We start from the raw sequence: 17,763 nt of genomic DNA, 5'->3' as shown, positions 1-17,763 counted from the left end.
CAATCTTGTCCTGAAATCTTCACTTTATACAATTCCCCACCATCAAAAGGATCTGCAGGAGTCGCTGTCTTAAAAAGGCAGCCGGCATCATCAGAGACCCACACCTCCCTGGCCATGTTTTCATTTCACTCCTGCCATCGGGAAGAAGGTACTGCACATCACGAGTCTGAAAACTGCAAAGTTCAGGAAACGCTTCTTCTCAACAACCATCAGGCTCTTGAACACTACAAACACTTACTAAACCATAAACTACAAGTGTCTTGGTTGTACTAGGGAACTTGGGCTTTTCTCTTGCACTGATATTGCTTTTTTAAACTTTCTTTTGTTAATTGTATTACCAGCATGAACATGTTTACAGACCTGTTACGCAGCTGCAGGTAAGAATGTCATTGTGGAGAGGAGACACAAAGTGCTGGAGTTACTCAGCGGGTCAGGCAGCATCTCTGGAGAGCACGGATAGGTGATGTTTCGTGACTGGACCCTTCTTCAGACGCTTCTTTGTTCCTTTTTCAGTACATAAAGACAATTAAATGCCCTTGAGTCTTGACTCAGGAAAGGCATGGGAATGAAATGATTTGAGTGCTATTCAAGAATTTCCCGTTTTCAATTGCCCGAAAATTGCTTCCAATTTAATTAAATTACTAGCAATAGCCAAAAGAACATCTTGACTCTTGAACAGAAATGGGAAATGCTGGAACAGCTTAGTAGACCAGGAGACATCTGTGGGAAAGGGAAACAAAGTTAAGGGGCTGTCCCACTGTGGCGACCTAATCCACGAGTTCTGGCGCGTTTGCCCTCGACTCATACTCGCAGCATGGTCGACACGAGGTCCTAGGTGGTCTTTGTAACTCTCCTTCATGCTCGAGAGTAGTACACGAGGCCTCAGCTAGGTCGCTGGAATTTTTTTTAAACATGTTGCCCGCGAGTAAAAAAAGGTCGCCATGGAAAAAATCAAAACTTTTTTTACTCGTAGGTTTAGTCGTAGTAGGTCGGCATGTCATTCGTAGGTAATTGAAGGTAGTGGAAGGTAATCGAAGGGAGTCGTAGATAGTCTTCAACATACTCGAAGGGAGGTCGAAGGAGATCGAAGGTGGTCGATTTCACTCTCCATTATTCGGTGTCCAGTTTTTCCGAAGCTAGTCAAAGCTGGTCTTCAACATAGTCGAAGGAGGTCTTCAACATGACATTTTTTCAAACTCTCCTAAACTCTTCTAACCGCGCCAATTAGGTCCCCGCAGTGGGACAGCCCCCTTAATTGTTTCAGGTGAACAAGAAACACTGGAGTAACTCGGAGGGTCAGGCAGTATCCTGGAGAACATAGATTGGTAACTTTTTGGTTGGGGAGTCTTCTTCAAACACAAAACCAGCATCTGCAGTTCCTTGTCATTACACAGTTTTTCAGGTGAAAGACTTTGACCTGAAATGGGAAAGAACAGAAAGTAAAGTTTAAAGCTGCACAGTAGGTTGGGGAGGTCTTTGATGGGTTTTTTTCTCCAGTTTTTAGAGATATAGCATGGAAACAGGTCCTTCGGCCCACCGTGTCCACCCATTCATACTATGTTGCCCCACTTTTGCATCCTCTCCCTTCACAAGGGGGCTCTATATTAGAAGCCAATTAACTTACATTAATCACTCTTCCCACCAATCTGTACACCTTTGGGATTTGGGAGGAAACCAGAGCAGGTGGAGGAAACTCCACGCAGGTGGAGGAAACTCCACACAGAAGCACCCGGGTCACCGGCGTTGTGAGGCAGCGGCACTACCCGCTGTACTGCCCATGGAACACACCGCGGTAATGACAAGACAAATCCATTGTCTTTACACATCTCTCCCAAACTTCTCCGCTACTGAAAACAAAGTGTTCTCTCTTTCCACGTTCTGATGAAAGGTCGTCAATCTGAGTCAGACTGTGCCTGACCTGCTGAGTTACTCCAGCATTGTGTGTCTATCTTGAGTATTTCCAACGTTACTCTGGTTGGTTTTTATTTCAAGATTCCAGCATCTGCAGTTATTTTGAATCGCACCTCCGACTCCTGAATGCACCAACACAATTATAAACTGAACATATTTTAAAATGATAGAATTTATCTTTTAGTTGCCTGTGTTAGGATGAGCCCTCTGCCTCAGAGGGCGGTGGAGGCAGGTTCCCTGGATGCTTTCAAGAGAGAGCTAGATCGGGCTCTTAAAAATAGCGGAGTCAGGGGATATGGGGAGAAGGCAGGAACGGGGTACTGATTGGGGATGATCAGCCATGATCACATTGAATGGCGGTGCTGGCTCGAAGGGCCGAATGGCCTACCCCTGCACCTATTGTCTATTGTCTATTGAATTAGAAAGCCAACAGGGACCAAGATGACAAAGAGTTATTGACTGTTCCCCTCACAAGTACTGAGTGCCGCCAGCATTTTGTGTTTTAATTGTGCAGTGACCCAAGATCAGAGATACCAGATCATAGATTGGTACAGCATCTAAAAAGGCCCTTCGGCCCAACTCGTCCACACCAACCAAGATGCTCCATCAGCACCAGTCCCACATTCCCGCGTTTGGCCCATACCCCTCCAAACCTTTCCTATCCATGATGTACCTGCCCAATGTCTTTTAAATGTTGGTTAAATGTCTAGTACCTGCCTCAACTACCTCCTCTGGCAGCTCATACCTACATTATATATAAAGTTGCTCCCCGTGTTCCTATCTTACCCCCCTCACTTTAAATCTGCACCCTCTAGTTCTTGATTCCCCGCTCCAGGACAAGGATGCAGTGCATTCACCCTATCTATTCCTCCTGATAATATCATATCTGCAATAAATATACTATATAAAATGATAATAGCTGTAACATCTAAATGGTGGCCGACTAGGAAAAGGGGAGATGCAGCGAGACCTGGGTGTCATGGTACACCAGTCATTGAAAGTGGGCATGCAGGTGCAGCAGGCAGTGAAGAAAGCGAATGGTATGTTAGCTTTCATAGCAAAAGGATTTGAGTATAGGAGCAGGGAGGTTCTACTGCAGTTGTACAGGGTCTTGGTGAGACCACACCTGGAGTATTGCGTACAGTTTTGGTCTCCAAATCTGAGGAAGGACATTATTGCCATAGAGGGAGTGCAGAGAAGGTTCACCAGACTGATTCCTGGGATGTCAGGACTGTCTTATGAAGAAAGACTGGATAGACTTGGTTTATACTCTCTAGAATTTAGGAGATTGAGAGGGGATCTTATAGAAACTTACAAAATTCTTAAGGGGTTGGACAGGCTAGATGCAGGAAGATTGCTCCCGATGTTGGGGAAGTCCAGGCCAAGGGGTCACAGCTTAAGGATAAGGGGGAAATCCTTTAAAACCGAAATGAGAAGAACTTTTTTCACACAGAGAGTGGTGAATCTCTGAAACTTCCTGCCACAGAGGGTAGTCGAGGCCAGTTCATTGGCTATATTTAAGAGGGAGTTAGATGTGGCCCTTGTGACTAAGGGGATCAGAGGGTATGGAGAGAAGGCAGGTACGGGATACTGAGTTGGATGATCAGCCATGATCATATTGAATGGCGGTGCAGGCTCGAAGAGCCGAATGGCCTACTCCTGCACCTAATTTCTATGTTTCTATGTTTCTATCACGTATCAGCCCCCTGCGCTCCAGTGCGCTTCCCGTTCGCAGAAGGGTCCCGACCCCAAGCGCTGTCTGCCCATTTCCCTCCACAGATGCTGCTTGTCTGGCCCGCTGAGTACCTTCTCCCACATCCCAAAGATGTGCGGGTTTGTAAGTTCATTGACCCTCTGTAAATTACACCCCTGGTGTGAACGTGGGATATCATAACATAGTGTGAATGGTGATCGATGGGCTGAAGGGCCTGTTTTCATGCTGTACATCTAAACTAAACTAAACTAAACTAAACCGAACTAAGTTGCATTTTCAACAGTGCATCAGTTAAGACCACCAACAGCGCATCAGTTAAGACCACCAGTTTGTAGAAAGGAACTGCAGATGCAGACACAACGTGGGCGAAGTACCTCAGTGGGTCAGGCAGCATCTCTGGAGGAAAGGGATGCCTGACGTTTTGTTTTGTCCAAGATTCAATTGTCTGAATCATCAGATGTCTGCAGAAGGGTCTCGACTTGAGGCGTCACCCATCCGTCTTTCTCCAGAGATGCTGCCTGACCCGCTGAGTTACTCCAGCAATGTGTGTCTGGTTAAAACCCCCTCTGCTAAACGTGGCGGCATTGCTTCACTGGACAGCCAGTCAAGTCTCGTCCGAGACAGTTGACGTCGCGGTGATAAGGGCTGCAGGGTTAACTCGGCAACTCTCCCGCGACCCCTCAACCCCCCTCGGTGCCTTCAGCTCCAAGATTGACAAGTGGCCCCTTCGGAGAAGAAAGGGAGCGCATTTATAGAGGGCAATGCAGCGGGCAGCAACAAACGCCACTTAACCTGCAACGCGGAGCCAGGCACGAATATGAAGGTGAGTGAGAGGGAGATGGAGAGAGAGAGGGGGGAGAAAGAGGAGAGAGAAAGAGAGAGAGAGAGAGAGAGAGAGAGAAGAGAGAGAGAGAGAGAGAGAGAGAGAGAGAGAGAGAGAGAGAGAGAGAGGAGAGAGAGAGAGAGAAAGAGAGAGAGAGCGAGAAGAAAGAGAGAGAGAGAGAAAGAGAGAGAGAGGAAAGAGTGAGTGTGTGTGTGTGTGTCTGTGTGTGTGTGTTTGTGTGTGTGTGTGTGTGTGTGTCTGTGTGTCTGTGCGAGAGAGAGGGGAGAAAGATAGTGAGAGGAAAGAGAGCGAACGAGTGTGTGTATGTGAGAGAGACGGAGAGCACTACTGCTCCATCCTATTGAAAAAAATAGGCACAGTGCTGGAGTAACTCAGCGGGCTGTGTGTCTTTATGTAAACCAACGTCTGCCGTTCCTTCTATCTCCATTCGTTAAAGATTATCCCTCTCTCGCTGAATCTTCCTTGCAAACGATCTTCCTACCAAAGTCTAAACTTCTGGTTAAGAGCCACGGTCTTTCTTGGAGTTTCTTTTGCGAAATATATTTTGCTTATAATTCAGCGTGGACTCGGTGGGCCGAAGGGCCTGTTTCCATTTGGGTGGGTGACGCTTCGGGTCGAGACCCTTCTGCAGACCTCTGAAGATTCAGACAATTGAAGCCAAGTCTGATCTTGGACAAAACAAAATGTCTTAACTAAACTAAATTAAATTAAACTAAACTAAACTCAACTAAGTGCAGCTGCATTTTCAACCGCGCATCAGTAAAGTCAAACAGTTAAGACAAACTGTGTAGAAAGGAACTGAAGGTGCTGGTTTATACCGAAGATAGACACAACGTGCTGGAGTAACTCAGCGGGACGGGCAGCATCTCTGGAGGAAAGGGATGGGTGGCATTTGAGAAAGTGGGATAACATAGAACTAGTGAACGGGTGATCGCTGCTGGGCACGGACTCGGTGGATGAAGTATCTGTTTCCACGCTGTATGTCTAAACTAAACGGAATTATTTATTCTGTTGTGCAGGGTCTGGGGACGGTCACGGTTCAAGGCCTGCTCCTGTTTTTCGTGTCTTCCTACCTTGTACAATCTCGGGACGTCCCCCAGGTACTGCCGCGGTTGTTAATCCAGCTGATTTTACTCTCACCTCACGCCCCCGCCCCACGGTTGTACTTGATGCTAACGCCATTGTGTTTCTTCCTCATTAGGGTCACTTCCAGAGACGCAACTGGACCCCTCAAGCAATATTGTACCTGAAAGGCGCACGTAAGTCAAAACCTAAAGATCCAATTCTCTTTACATACCTCCCGTAAGATCATACGACATAGGAGCAGAATTAGACCATTCGGCCCATCGAGTCTGCTCCGCCATTTGATCGTGGCTGATCTATCTTTCCCTCTCAACCCCATTCTCCTGCCTTTTCCCTGTAATAGTATAGTACAGTACAGGAACAGGCCCTTCGGCCCGCAATGTTTGTGCTGAACATGATGCCAAGCCCAAGTTCCCCTCTCTCACTTATGTGAAGACCTTATGCCTTCTCGCTTTTCACATTTCTAACCTGGGGGGGGGGGGGGGGGGGCGGATAGACAATAGACAATAGATGCAGGAGTAGGTCATTAGGCTGATCATCCACAATCAGTACCCCGTTAATCAGATCCCGACTATCTCCCCTACCCATGCCTTTCACGATTGTATCGACTTCCATCAGGTTTTGTGCTGAACCCGTGTCAAGACCAACTGTTATCTGACTGCACATAATCAATATCCCTCCAAGACTGGATATACTCGGCTTGTACTCGCTAGAATTTAGAAGATTGAGGGGGGATCTTATAGAAACTTACAAAATTCTTAATGGGTTGGACAGGCTAGATGCAGGAAGATTGTTCCCGATGTTGGGGAAGTCCAGAACAAGGGGTCACAGTTTAAGGATAAGGGGGAAGTATTTTAGGACCGAGATGAGAAAAACATTTTTCACACAGAGAGTGGTGAATCTCTGGAATTCTCTGCCACAGAAGGTGGTTGAGGCCAGTTCATTGGCTATAATTAAGAGGGAGTTAGATGTGGCCCCTGTGGCTAAGGGGTATGGAGAGAAGGCAGGTACAGGATACTGAGTTGGATGATCAGCCATGATCATATTGAATGGTGGTGCAGGCTCGAAGGGCCGAATGGCCTACTCCTGCACCTAATTTCTATGTTTCTATGTTTCTAATACCTGCATATCCGTTTGTCTATCCAAAGATCTCTACAATGCCGCTATGGTTTCCGCTTCCACCGCCAGCCCAGGCCGCGCATTCCAGGCACTGGCCACGCCTTGTGTGTAAAAACAATGAAATGTCCCACACATCTCCCCGACCCTACTTGCCCCTAGCTTGAAGCGTTGCCTTAGAGAATTTGTTTTATTTCCATTCTGGGGAAAAGCATCTGACTGTCAACCCTGTCTATGCCTCTCATAGTTTTATATACTTCTATCGGGGCCTCTCAACCCCCGGCGTTCCGGAGAAAACAATCCACGTCTGTCTCACCTCTCCCTGTAACACCCTCTATCCTGGCATCATTCTGGTAAACCTCCTCTGCGCCCTTTTCCAAGCCGCCGTATTCTTCCTGTAATAGAGCGATCGGAACTGCATGCAATACTCCATATAAAGCTGCATAAAGTTTAATTTAAGTTGAAGTTTAATTAGCAGGATTGTAAGTCAGTAATCGCGTGGTACACAAAGTGCTGGAGTAACGCAGCGGGTCAGACAGCATCTCTGGAGGACATGGATAGGTGACGTTTCAGGTCGGAACCCTTCTTCAGACCTATCCATTCCCTCCACAGATGCTGTCTGACCCGCTGAGATACTCCAGCACTTTGCATTCTACGCAAGATTCTAGCATATGCAGTTCCTCCCGTCTCCTCTTAATTTATGAGGTTTAAAATGGTTATATTAAATTATATCCGTTCTTTATTTCTTTACGAGTTGATACACGTTAGAGGTAGATTGGAGGCACAATGAACTGTAGATGCTGGGTTAAGACTGGGTTAAGATGCTGGGTCCAAAGAAGGGTTTCGACCCGAAACGCCACCCATTCCTTCTCTCCAGAGACGCTGCCTGTCCCGCTGAGTTACTCCAGCATTGTGCATCTGCTGTAAATGCTGGAATATTGAGCAAAACATAAAGTGCTGGAGGAACTCGATGGTTCAGGCAGTATTTGCGGAGGAAATGGACAGGCGAAGTTTCAGGTTGGGACCGTTCTTCAGACTGATGGAATAGGAGAACCCCCCAACTCTCCCCCCACCTTTATTCTATTGGTGTGCTGAAGGGTCCCGACCCGAAACGTCGTCTGGCCATTCCCTCCACTGATGCTTCCGGACCCACCGAGTTCCTCCAGCACTTTGGTCTTTGCTCTAAAGTACTATTATTACCTGTCCCTATCAATGGAGTATTGGGCGTGGAAGAAACGTTGTTTTAGAATTCCTGGCGAATTGAGATATATGGTTGGTTTGCAATTAATTATATCACTAGCTTCAATCTACACACACAATTTACACTAGATCCCAATTAATTATCTGTGTGGGCAGGAACTGCAGATGCTGGTTTACACCGAAGATAGACACAGACAAGTGGAGTCACTCAGCGGGTCATGCAGCATCTCTGGAGAGAAGGAATGGATGACGTTTCAGGTCGACACCCTTCTTCAGACGTTTCTCGACCCGAAACATCACCCAGTCCTTCTCTCCAGGGATGCTGCCTGTACCGCTGGGATGCTCCAGTTTTTGTGTCTACCTTCGGTTTAAACCAGCATCTGCAGTTCCTTCTTACACATTAGGCATCTCTAGAGAAAATGAATAGATGGCATTTCGGGTCGACAGTCTGAAGAAGGGTCTCGACCCGAAACGTCACCTATTCATTAATAATTATTTATTGGGGCGAGAAAGACTGGGTTAGATTTACTTTGTACTGTTATAACTAGTACTCGCGATCAAAGATCTTATAGCTCCGCTATAGGATCTTTGCTCGCGATTACCTACAAAGAGTGAATGCATTTCTGCGTTGCGAAGTAGTCTCGTTTAGCCAAAGGGCTTGAAAGTTAGTACATGGATTTAAACTCGCTAGTTACAATTACAAATGATGTCGCGTAAATGATGCGCAAATAACGCCCAAGTGGGACAGGCCCTTAAGTAAACGTCATTCCCCGAACTTCAACTGGCGCTTGGCGCCAATGAATGCAAAGAGACGGATAATTCCGGATAATTCAGAGATAAAAATCTCCTGTGAAAACCCCAAAACGAATCTCTTCCAAGAAATTGTTTCAGAATTCGCACCGTCCACAATCGGATCTGAAAAAAGTTTTTAGTGAACGTACAGGAGATTTCACGGGGTGTTAAGTTTCTAGTGAAAGTGCAGGAAATGCAAAGTAGTGTTTATTAAAGACACGGAGTGCTGGAGTAACTCAGCGGATCAGGCAGCACCTCCGGAGAACATGGATAGGCGACGTTTCGGGTCGGGACCCATTTTCACCCAGTTTCAAACTTCTGCTTTACAGAGGGACGGCGATTCATAGCGGACGATGGAAAAGACAGCGACCTCTTTGAGAAAATAGATATCGGTAAGAGGCAGAGAAGAGATGGAGACACGAGGAACTGCAGGTGCTGGGATCTTGAGCGAAACGCCAAAGTGCTGGAGGAACTCAGCGGGTCAGGCAGCATCTGTGGAGGGAAATTGACAGGCGACTTTTGAGGTCGGGGCCCTTCTTCGGTGATGGAGAAGGGGGAGGGGGGGAGTTGGAAATGAGAGGTGGGGAAAGAGCAAAGCTGGCAAATGATATGTGGATACAGGTGAGTGGGGGGGGGGGGGAGGGTGATTGACAAATGGGTGGACAAAGGCCAGAGGTGAAAAGGAAACAAAAGGGTGTGAGATAAGAAGAAAAGAGGAGTGAAATGTAAAACCAGAGGGAGGGATACAGGTGGAAGGGGATGGCTAGGGGGAGGTGGAGAGGTATTAGTTAAAATTGGAGGATTCAAGGGCATGTCCCACGTGGGCGTCATTTGCGCGTCACGCAGATGGCGTGCAAAGATTTTGTACATCACAAAATCCTGGGGCGCCACACGCGACCGCGCGTCACTGTTTACGGCACCATGCACATGCACGCGTCACGAGGCGCGCATCCTGCATCGTGATGCGTACATTGTGTTGCGTAAATGACGCGCAAATGGCGCCCAATTGGGACAGGCCCTTGTTCATACCATTGGGTTGTAAGCTACAACCTGTGAATTGGAGAAGTGTTTTATAGTAAGAGTCAGGACATTTCAATAATGTTCTGCATTCTACATGTAATAAAAAGGAACTGCAGATGCAACAATAGAAACACAATGTTGGAATAACTCAGCGGGTAACTCTCTGGCCAATTGAGGAGCCACGTTGTGGTACATAGACACTGTCGCCGCCACCGGCCACTGTCTTAGATAAAAAGGAAGAATGGCCGCTCGTCATGAGGATAACCAAGAAACTGCAGGCGCTGGTTTACAAAAGAAAAGACACAAAGTGCTGGACTAACTAGTCTGTGGAATTTTCTGCCTCAGAGGGCGGTGGAGGCAGGTTCTCTGGATGCTTTCAAGAGAGAGTTAGATAGGGCTCTTAAAAATAGTGGAGTTAGGGGATATGGGGAGAAGGCAGGAGCGGGGTACTGATTGGGGATGATCAGCCATGATCACATTGAATGGCGGTGCTGGCTCGAAGGGTCGAATGGCCTGCTCCTGCACCTATTGTTTATTGTCTATTGTCATAACTCAGCGGGCTGGGCAGCATCTCTGGAGAACATGGATAGGTGACATTTTGGGTTGGGACCCTTCTTCAGACTGAAGAAGAGTCTTGACCTAAAACGTCATCTATACATTCCCTCCAGAGATGCTGCCTGGCCCCCTGAGTTACTCCAGCACGTTGTGTCTACCTTCTGCATTCTACATGTGTAGGGAGGAACTGTAGATGTTGGTTTACATCGAAGATAGACACAAAATGCTGGTGTAACTCAGCTGGTCAGGCAGCATACTTTGGTATTGCAATAGATGGGATAGACTTGAGATCGAATGGCCTACTCCCACTACTCTTTTCTAACAGATTAGCAGTAAAAAGTAATTTTTCAACAGTCAATAGTGCAATTTTCACATATGCAACTGAACAGCGAAATTCGTTTTGCATATACAGTATCACACATGCCGACGCCACCATTTTTGGTGCCATTATTCCAAGTCCAAAGTCGGGTCGGCCCATCTGGCCGTCTTTGTGTTTGCAGGGTTGCCTCCTGCAACAGACCTTTGAGGCGCTGTAGGTATTACCCCGGGTTCACCCTTCCTCTGGCCCACGCTCCTCACATCCGACAGCATCTCCAGCCCCCTCCCTGTTACACTGACCGACGAACTTTCGGGCGGGTTCTCGGTCCCACCGGCCAACGGGTTCATGCAGATTCAATAATAGGTGTTCTTTATTCTTCTATCAGAAACCAGAAGCCAAAACACCAACCCGTCATCCCTGTCAGAAGCAATGGCAGTCCTCCTTGCTTCGGTGAGACAGGCACAAGAGGGCAAGTACGTTGGCAAGCGGTCTACAAGCTCACTGCACTCTGAGGTACGTGAAACAGCAAAGCCACAAGATATAGAGAGAGAACGGTGAGACAAAGGAAAAACCCACAGCAGACCATTCATCAGTAAAACACAAAGTGCTGGAGGAACTCAAAGAGTCAGGCAGCATCTGTGGTGGGAAATGGGTCAGAGTCTGAAGGAGAGTTTGAAGGTCGTTCCCGACCCGAAACGTCGCCTGTGCACTCCACAGATGCTGCCCGACCTGCTGAGTTCTTCCAGCAATTCGCATTTTACTCGCGGTTCTATCATCTGTTCTTCCTTGTGTGTCCATTTTGCTGCCCCATTGTGAAATCTCCCCAAAGTATGCCGACTTTGTAAGAGCTTCCCCTTCTCTCTCCAATGGGAGTTCTGTGAGACCCTCTCTCACTGCTGCCTACTCCGTCATTACTGAGCCTGAACCAGACTCCGTCATTACTGAGTCCCAACCAGAAACATCGCCTGTCCATTCCCTCCACGGTTGCTGCCCGACCCATTGAATTCCTCCAGCACTTTGTGCTTTTCTCACGATTCCTGCATATTGCAGTTCCTTGTGAAGACGGTTCACTAAGCTGTTCATTGTGGTTTAGGCAGCAGCAGGCAGTAATGTTAATTGCTGAGAATATTCGATTTCATGTTATACAATAGATTCAAAATGATATACATTTGCAAACACAAATTAAGTATGATGCAACGATAAAGCAGTGTCTGATTATTCAGATACTAAATGATGGCAGAGCAGACTCGATGGGCCGATTGGCTTAAATCTGTACCTATGTTTTATGACCTTGTCTTATTCGGAAATACTGACGGTTCGGCAACTGGCCCTTAGAACAGGAACAGGCCCTTCGGCCCACAATGTCCATGCCAACCATGATGCCATTAATCTAATCTCCTCTGCCCGCAAATAATCTATATCCCTCCATTCCCTGCATATCCATGTGCCTACCCAAAAGCCTCTTAAACACCACTGTCATAGCTGCCTGCACCACCACCCCTGGGAGCACGTTCCAAGCATCCACCACTCTCTGTATAAAAACATGCCCCGCACAACCATCTCACCTTAAAGCTATGCCCTCTAGTCCTTGACATTTTCATGTGTTTAAGAAGGAACTGCAGATGCTGTTAAATCAGCGGGTCATGGAGCGATGGAAATAGGCAACGTTTCGGGCCGAAACCCTTCTTCAGACTGATCGAAGGAGATAGGCCCGAAACGTTGCCTATTTCCTTCGCTACATAGATGCTGCTGCACCCGCTGAGTTTCTCCAACAGTTTTGTATACCTTGACATTTCCATCCTGGGAAATGGTGCGGGATGTATTATACCACTGTGTCATGTGTAAAATAAGTGTGTTTGGAAAATAACAGGAGCTTCATCCAATATCCTGTTCATCCATCACAAGCAAAGTGCCGGATTATTGGAATTTTTCCATATTGTGGTAATTCTAGTGTAAGGCCAAAAGATACAAAGTGCTGGAGTTTACTCAGCGGGTCAGGCAGCATCTCTGGAGAACATGGATAGGTGATGTTTTGGGTCAGGGCCGTTCTACAGCATGTTGTGTCCTTTTGTGTAAACCTGCTTCTATAGTTCCTTGTTTCAAGCATAAGGCTGCAATTGCCACATTTAAATGAAATTTACACCGGGGATTCTTACAGCAGTTAATGTGTGAAGTTGTGATCTCCTCCATCACTGGAAGGGTGTGGAGGCTTTGGAGAGGGTGCAGATGAGATTTATCGGAATGTTGCCTGGATTAGAGGGTAGTAGCTATGAGGAGAGGTTGGACAGACTTGGATAGATACAAAATGCTGGAGTAACTCAGCGGGACAGGCAGCATCTCTGGATAGAAGGAATGGGTGGCGTTTCGGATCGAGACCCTTCTTCTGACTGAGAGTCAGTGGGAGAGGGAGACACAGAGATAAGGAAGGGTAAGGTGTGAAAACGAGATATCAAAATAGATGAGATGAAGGAAAATGTAGGAAAAAAATCATGGTTAGTCTTGGGTTGTTTTATCTGGGACAACGGAGGTTGAAGGGAGACTGGCTAGACGTATATAAAATAATGAGAGGCATAGACAGGGTAGACAGTCAGAACCCTGTATCCCAGGCTGGAAATGTCAAAGACTAGTAGGCATGGTTTTAAGATGATAGGGGTAAAATTTAAAAGTCATGTGTGGGGCACTTTATACACAAGGCGTGGTGGGTCCCTGGAACGTGCTGCGGGGGTGGTGATGGAGACAGATACGATAGTGGCGTTTAAGAGGTTTTTAGATAGACACATGGATACGTGGGGAATGGAGGCTATGGACCATGTGCAGGCAGAGAGGATTAGTTAAAATTGGCATCATGTTTAGCACAGACAATGTGGGCCGATGGGCCTGTTCTTGTGCTGTACCGTTCCATGTTCTATGTAATAGGAGATGGGATAACCTTGACCAGAAATTGTGAATTAGAAGACAAGTGTTTGATATGATGTTGTGAAGATCCAGAATTACACTTGAATTTTGAACATGTCGAATTGTAAGAGTCATAGATTCATACAGCAGGGCAACAGGCCTGTCAGCCCGACTCATCCATGCTGCCAATTCTGTACCTAGTAGGAGTGGGGAGAAGAAGGGACAAGTCTTTCATTTTGTTGACTGCTTCTCTGAGACAGTGTGAAGCATAGATGGAGCCAGTGGTGGGGAGTCTGGGTTGTGTGATGGACTGGACTACATGTACAACTCTCTGTAATTTCTATGTGTAAGAAAGAACTGCAGATGCTGGTAAAATCGAAGGTAGACACAAAATGCTGGAGTAACTCAGCGGGTGAGGCAGCATCTATGGAGAGAAGAAATGGGAGAGATTTCGGGTCGAGACCCTTCTTCAGACTGATGTCAGGCTGACCAGCGATCCCCGCACATTAAAACTATCCTACACATTAGTGACAATTATAATAATGATACAATTATTTACAATTATACCAAGCCAATTAGCCTACAAACCTGTACGTCTTTGTAGTGTGGGAGGAAACTGGAGATCCCAGAGAAAACCCACGCAGGTCACGGGGAGAACGTACAAACTCCGTATAGGCAGCACCCATAGTCAGAATTGAACCCGGGGAGGCAGCAACTCTACCGCTGCGCCACCGTGCCGCCCCCATGTAGACAAATTCTCATACCTTCCAGGATCACCACCACTTGTATGAATTGGTCTTAATAGTGCTAGTCTGTAAATATTGAACATGGAAATAGCAATAGATGTGACGTTGAGAGGATATAAGGCTGTAGGATATTCAAATGTGGCAAATAAAACCGAGTGTACAGAAGCATGAGATGATACATTTTGTTGCAATGATTTATGTTAAATTGTATCATGTTAAACAGGATCTGAAGGGTCCTGACCTGAAACATCGCCCATCCATTCCCTCAGGCAGAATCTGTGGAGCGAATGGGCAGATATTATTTGACTCAGGACTGATATAGGGGGTGGGGAGAGAGAGAGAAAGCTGGAAAAGAGAGGTGGGGAATTCTGCCCCCGTCAGACTAAGGGTCCCAACCTGAAACGTCACCTGTTCATTCCCCTCCACAGATGTTACCTGACCTGCTGAGTTTCCCCACCACATTGTGTTTAGAATAACACTTGAAATATTATTTTTAATAAGTGTATGCGTTTTCTTTAAACATTAACGTATGCGGTATTGTGGATGGTGAGGATGATTATCAAAAAGTGCAGCAGGATCTTGATCGGTTTCGACAGGTGGGCTGAGGAATTATTGATGGAGTTTAATACAGAGAAAGGTGAGATATTGTATTTTTGGAAGTCTAACATGGGTAGGATCTTCACAGTGAACAGCAGGGCTCTGGGGAGTGTTGTAGGGCAGAGGGATTTAGGAGTTACAGGTAGATAGCGTGGTCAAGAAGGCTATCGGCACATTGTCCCTCATCAGTCAGAGTATTGAGTATAGGTTGGGTTTTATGTTGCAGTTGAACAAGACATTGGCGAGTCTGCATTGGTGAGTATTGTGTTCAGTTTTGGCCACCCTCTTATAGGAAAGATGTTGTTAAGCTGGAAAGGGTACAGAGAAGATTTTAGGATGTGACCAGGACCTGATGGCTTGAGCTACAAGGAGAGGTTGGGCAGGTTAGGACTATTCCTTGGAACACAGGTGTCCGAGGGGTGATATTATAGAGGGGTATAAGATCATGAGGGGAATAGATAGGGTAAATTAGTCTTTTACCCAAGGTAGAGGAATCACGAACCAAAGGACTTAAGGTGAGAAGGGAAAGATTTAATAGAAACCCGAGAGGCAACTTTTTCCATGCAGAGGGTGGTGGGTATATGGAACAAACTGCCAGAGAAGGTAGCTGAGCCAAGTACTAGACTTTACTTAGACTTAGTTTCTCCCACACTGTTGAGTGCATTGGACAGCAAGCTTTCGCCATTCTGTTTGGTTATGTGCGACGTCTACCACCCTCGATAGGCTTGCGTCTCGGGCTTCCAAATCCTTCTGGATTATAACTTTTATATGTGGCCCTTGATGCTAAAGGGATCAGGGGGTATGGAGAGAAGGCAGGTACAGGATACTGAGTTGGATGATCAGCCATGATCATATTGAATGGCGGTGCAGGCTCGAAGGGCCGAATGGCATACTCCTGCACCTATTTTCTATGTCTATGTTTCTATAACAACACTTAAAATACATTTGGATAGAGACATGGATTGGAAATGATTAAAGGGGTGGGCCAAACGCAGACAGGTGGGATTAGCTTTGATAGGCATCTTGAGCTAGTTGGGGGAGATGTAGATGGGGACATTTTGGTCGGCTTGGGCAAGTTGGGCTGAAGGGAGTGTTTCCGTGCTTAAAGACCCTAATACATTCAACTCAACTTGCAGGTTACCGAATCTAATTAAACACCGATGTCTACAAGTTATCCCCTGTAACCTGTAACTCTTTTGAAATTACAGATGAGGATGAGGAAAGTAAACAGTAGTATGTCTGAGAAGAGAATCCAAACGGGAGAAAAACACTCGAAATACTTGGACTTCTGCCGAGTTTCCCTTGTTGAGCCATTAGATTAGACTTCATCTTTGTGCTATTTAACTCTGCTGGCACAAAAGAATGTCTGTAAGTTATTCTTTACAATGTACATGGTTATGGATATACAACCTTTGGATTATCCACTTGTATTGTCGACCAGCGATCCCCACACTTGTATTGTAGCTGTTTAATGGATTAAAAAGCTTTCAGCTTCTTAAAAGCTAATTATTTTTGCCAAGTATCATTTTCAGCCATCGTTGATTCAAGTTTAAAACACAGCTTCAAAGTAGAAAATCAAAAATATGTTATCACTCAATTTTTGATACTATTTCAAATGATCTTCTGTTCAAAATATGAAACATGATTTTGTAATAATAAAACAATTCTGATAACATTCACAGTCTGCCATTTCACTAAAGCATAATCACAAAAATTAAAAATGTGTGAATTTTAAAGTATTTCCTGTTTTTTTTTAATTGACATATTTCGCTTGGGCAGCTTACTCCTCAGCGGTGCTACCTACCAGCTTAGTCCTCAGCGGTATCTACCAAGTGCTGTGCGATATCATAAACTACGATTGAGGTGTTACAGTTGTAACATCATATTGACTTCTCTAACTTCAAGTAACCCTTGCTTTCCCTTCCTCTCCAGTTCTCCAGCCAGTCTGACTGTCCCCCCATTTTACATTTTATCTGCTGGCTTTGTCATCACCTTCTCCTAAGTAACAATGATCTATTCTACATTTTCCTTGAACGTCATCCCTTTTGATCTCTTACACTTCCTTATCTCCCTCTCCCCTGACTCTCAGTCTAAAGAAGGGCCTCGACCTGAAAATGCCACCCATTCCTTCTGCCCAGAGATGCTGCCGGTCCCGCTGAGTTACTCCAGCATTTTGTGTCTATCTTAGTTGTAAAATAAAAGTGGAGGTCAAAAATCAGGGTTATAGAAGTTATTCCTTTTACAACTTAATTATCTACCAATTGCTGTGGGATATCATCAACTACGACTGAAGTGTAGTCGCTGTTGTAACATCAAACACACTTCAGGTAATTTGTGCACCGTAGTCTCTGGGGCAGTCGTTTAAGAGGTAGATAACCAGATTAAATCCTCTAACGTGTTCTTTAGCTTGGATACAGGGGAGATACAGTGCTGCCCCCAAATGAACAGACTTTGATGTTCAGCCAGAAAGCAGATGGGACCTGGAATTGTCAGCTTTGAAAACACAATCCTCCCTGTTATTAGAATGTAAAACAGCACAAGAACACGTGGGGCGATATGTTGGCACACTGGTAGAGTTGCTGCCTTACAACACCAGAGACCCAGTTCGATCCTGACTATGGGTGCTGTCTGTATGGAGTTTGTACGTTCTCCCCGTGACCATATGGGTTTTCACCCCAAGTGCTCTGGAGTTTCCTCCTGCACTCCAGAGACCTACATGTTTGTAGGCCTATGGGCTTTGGTACAAATTGTCCCCAGTGTGTAGGATAGTGTTAATGTAAGGGGGATCGCTGGTTGACAGAGACTCGATGGGCCAAAGGGCCTGTTTCCATTGCTGTATCTCTAAATTCAGGTCCCCCAAGAGGCTGCGGAAAAGGTGGGCGACGAAGCCTGCCTGGGCCGAATGGAGTGTCGACGGCAGTGGTGAGCCTCAGTGGCGCGGGGCCCCGGCGTGGTGAAGCTTTGGCAATGG

At 46.2% G+C, this 17,763-nt stretch overlaps 1 protein-coding gene across 2 annotated transcripts; it reads left to right on the top strand.

Annotated features, from left to right (window-relative positions):
* The first annotated feature begins 4,187 nt into the window (after positions 1 to 4,187).
* spx (spexin hormone) lies at positions 4,188 to 16,293 on the top strand. 2 transcript variants are annotated; one of them, XM_033039305.1, is made up of 7 exons: positions 4,188 to 4,448; positions 5,489 to 5,569; positions 5,671 to 5,728; positions 8,990 to 9,052; positions 10,940 to 11,067; positions 16,001 to 16,224; positions 16,257 to 16,293. In XM_033039305.1, the coding sequence occupies exons 1-6, from the start codon at positions 4,443 to 4,445 to the stop codon at positions 16,112 to 16,114; spliced, it is 450 nt and encodes a 149-aa protein (XP_032895196.1). In that variant the 5' UTR covers positions 4,188 to 4,442; the 3' UTR covers positions 16,115 to 16,224; positions 16,257 to 16,293. The 2 variants fall into 2 exon arrangements, with proteins under 2 accessions (XP_032895196.1, XP_032895197.1); XM_033039306.1 differs by lacking the exon at positions 5,489 to 5,569.
* Positions 16,294 to 17,763: the final 1,470 nt, after the last annotated feature.

The sequence above is a fragment of the Amblyraja radiata genome, chromosome 21 (genome assembly GCF_010909765.2).
Source record: "Amblyraja radiata isolate CabotCenter1 chromosome 21, sAmbRad1.1.pri, whole genome shotgun sequence".
In the NCBI taxonomy this organism is placed as follows: Eukaryota; Metazoa; Chordata; class Chondrichthyes; order Rajiformes; family Rajidae; genus Amblyraja; species Amblyraja radiata.
This window is presented reverse-complemented; position numbering and strand designations above follow the sequence as displayed.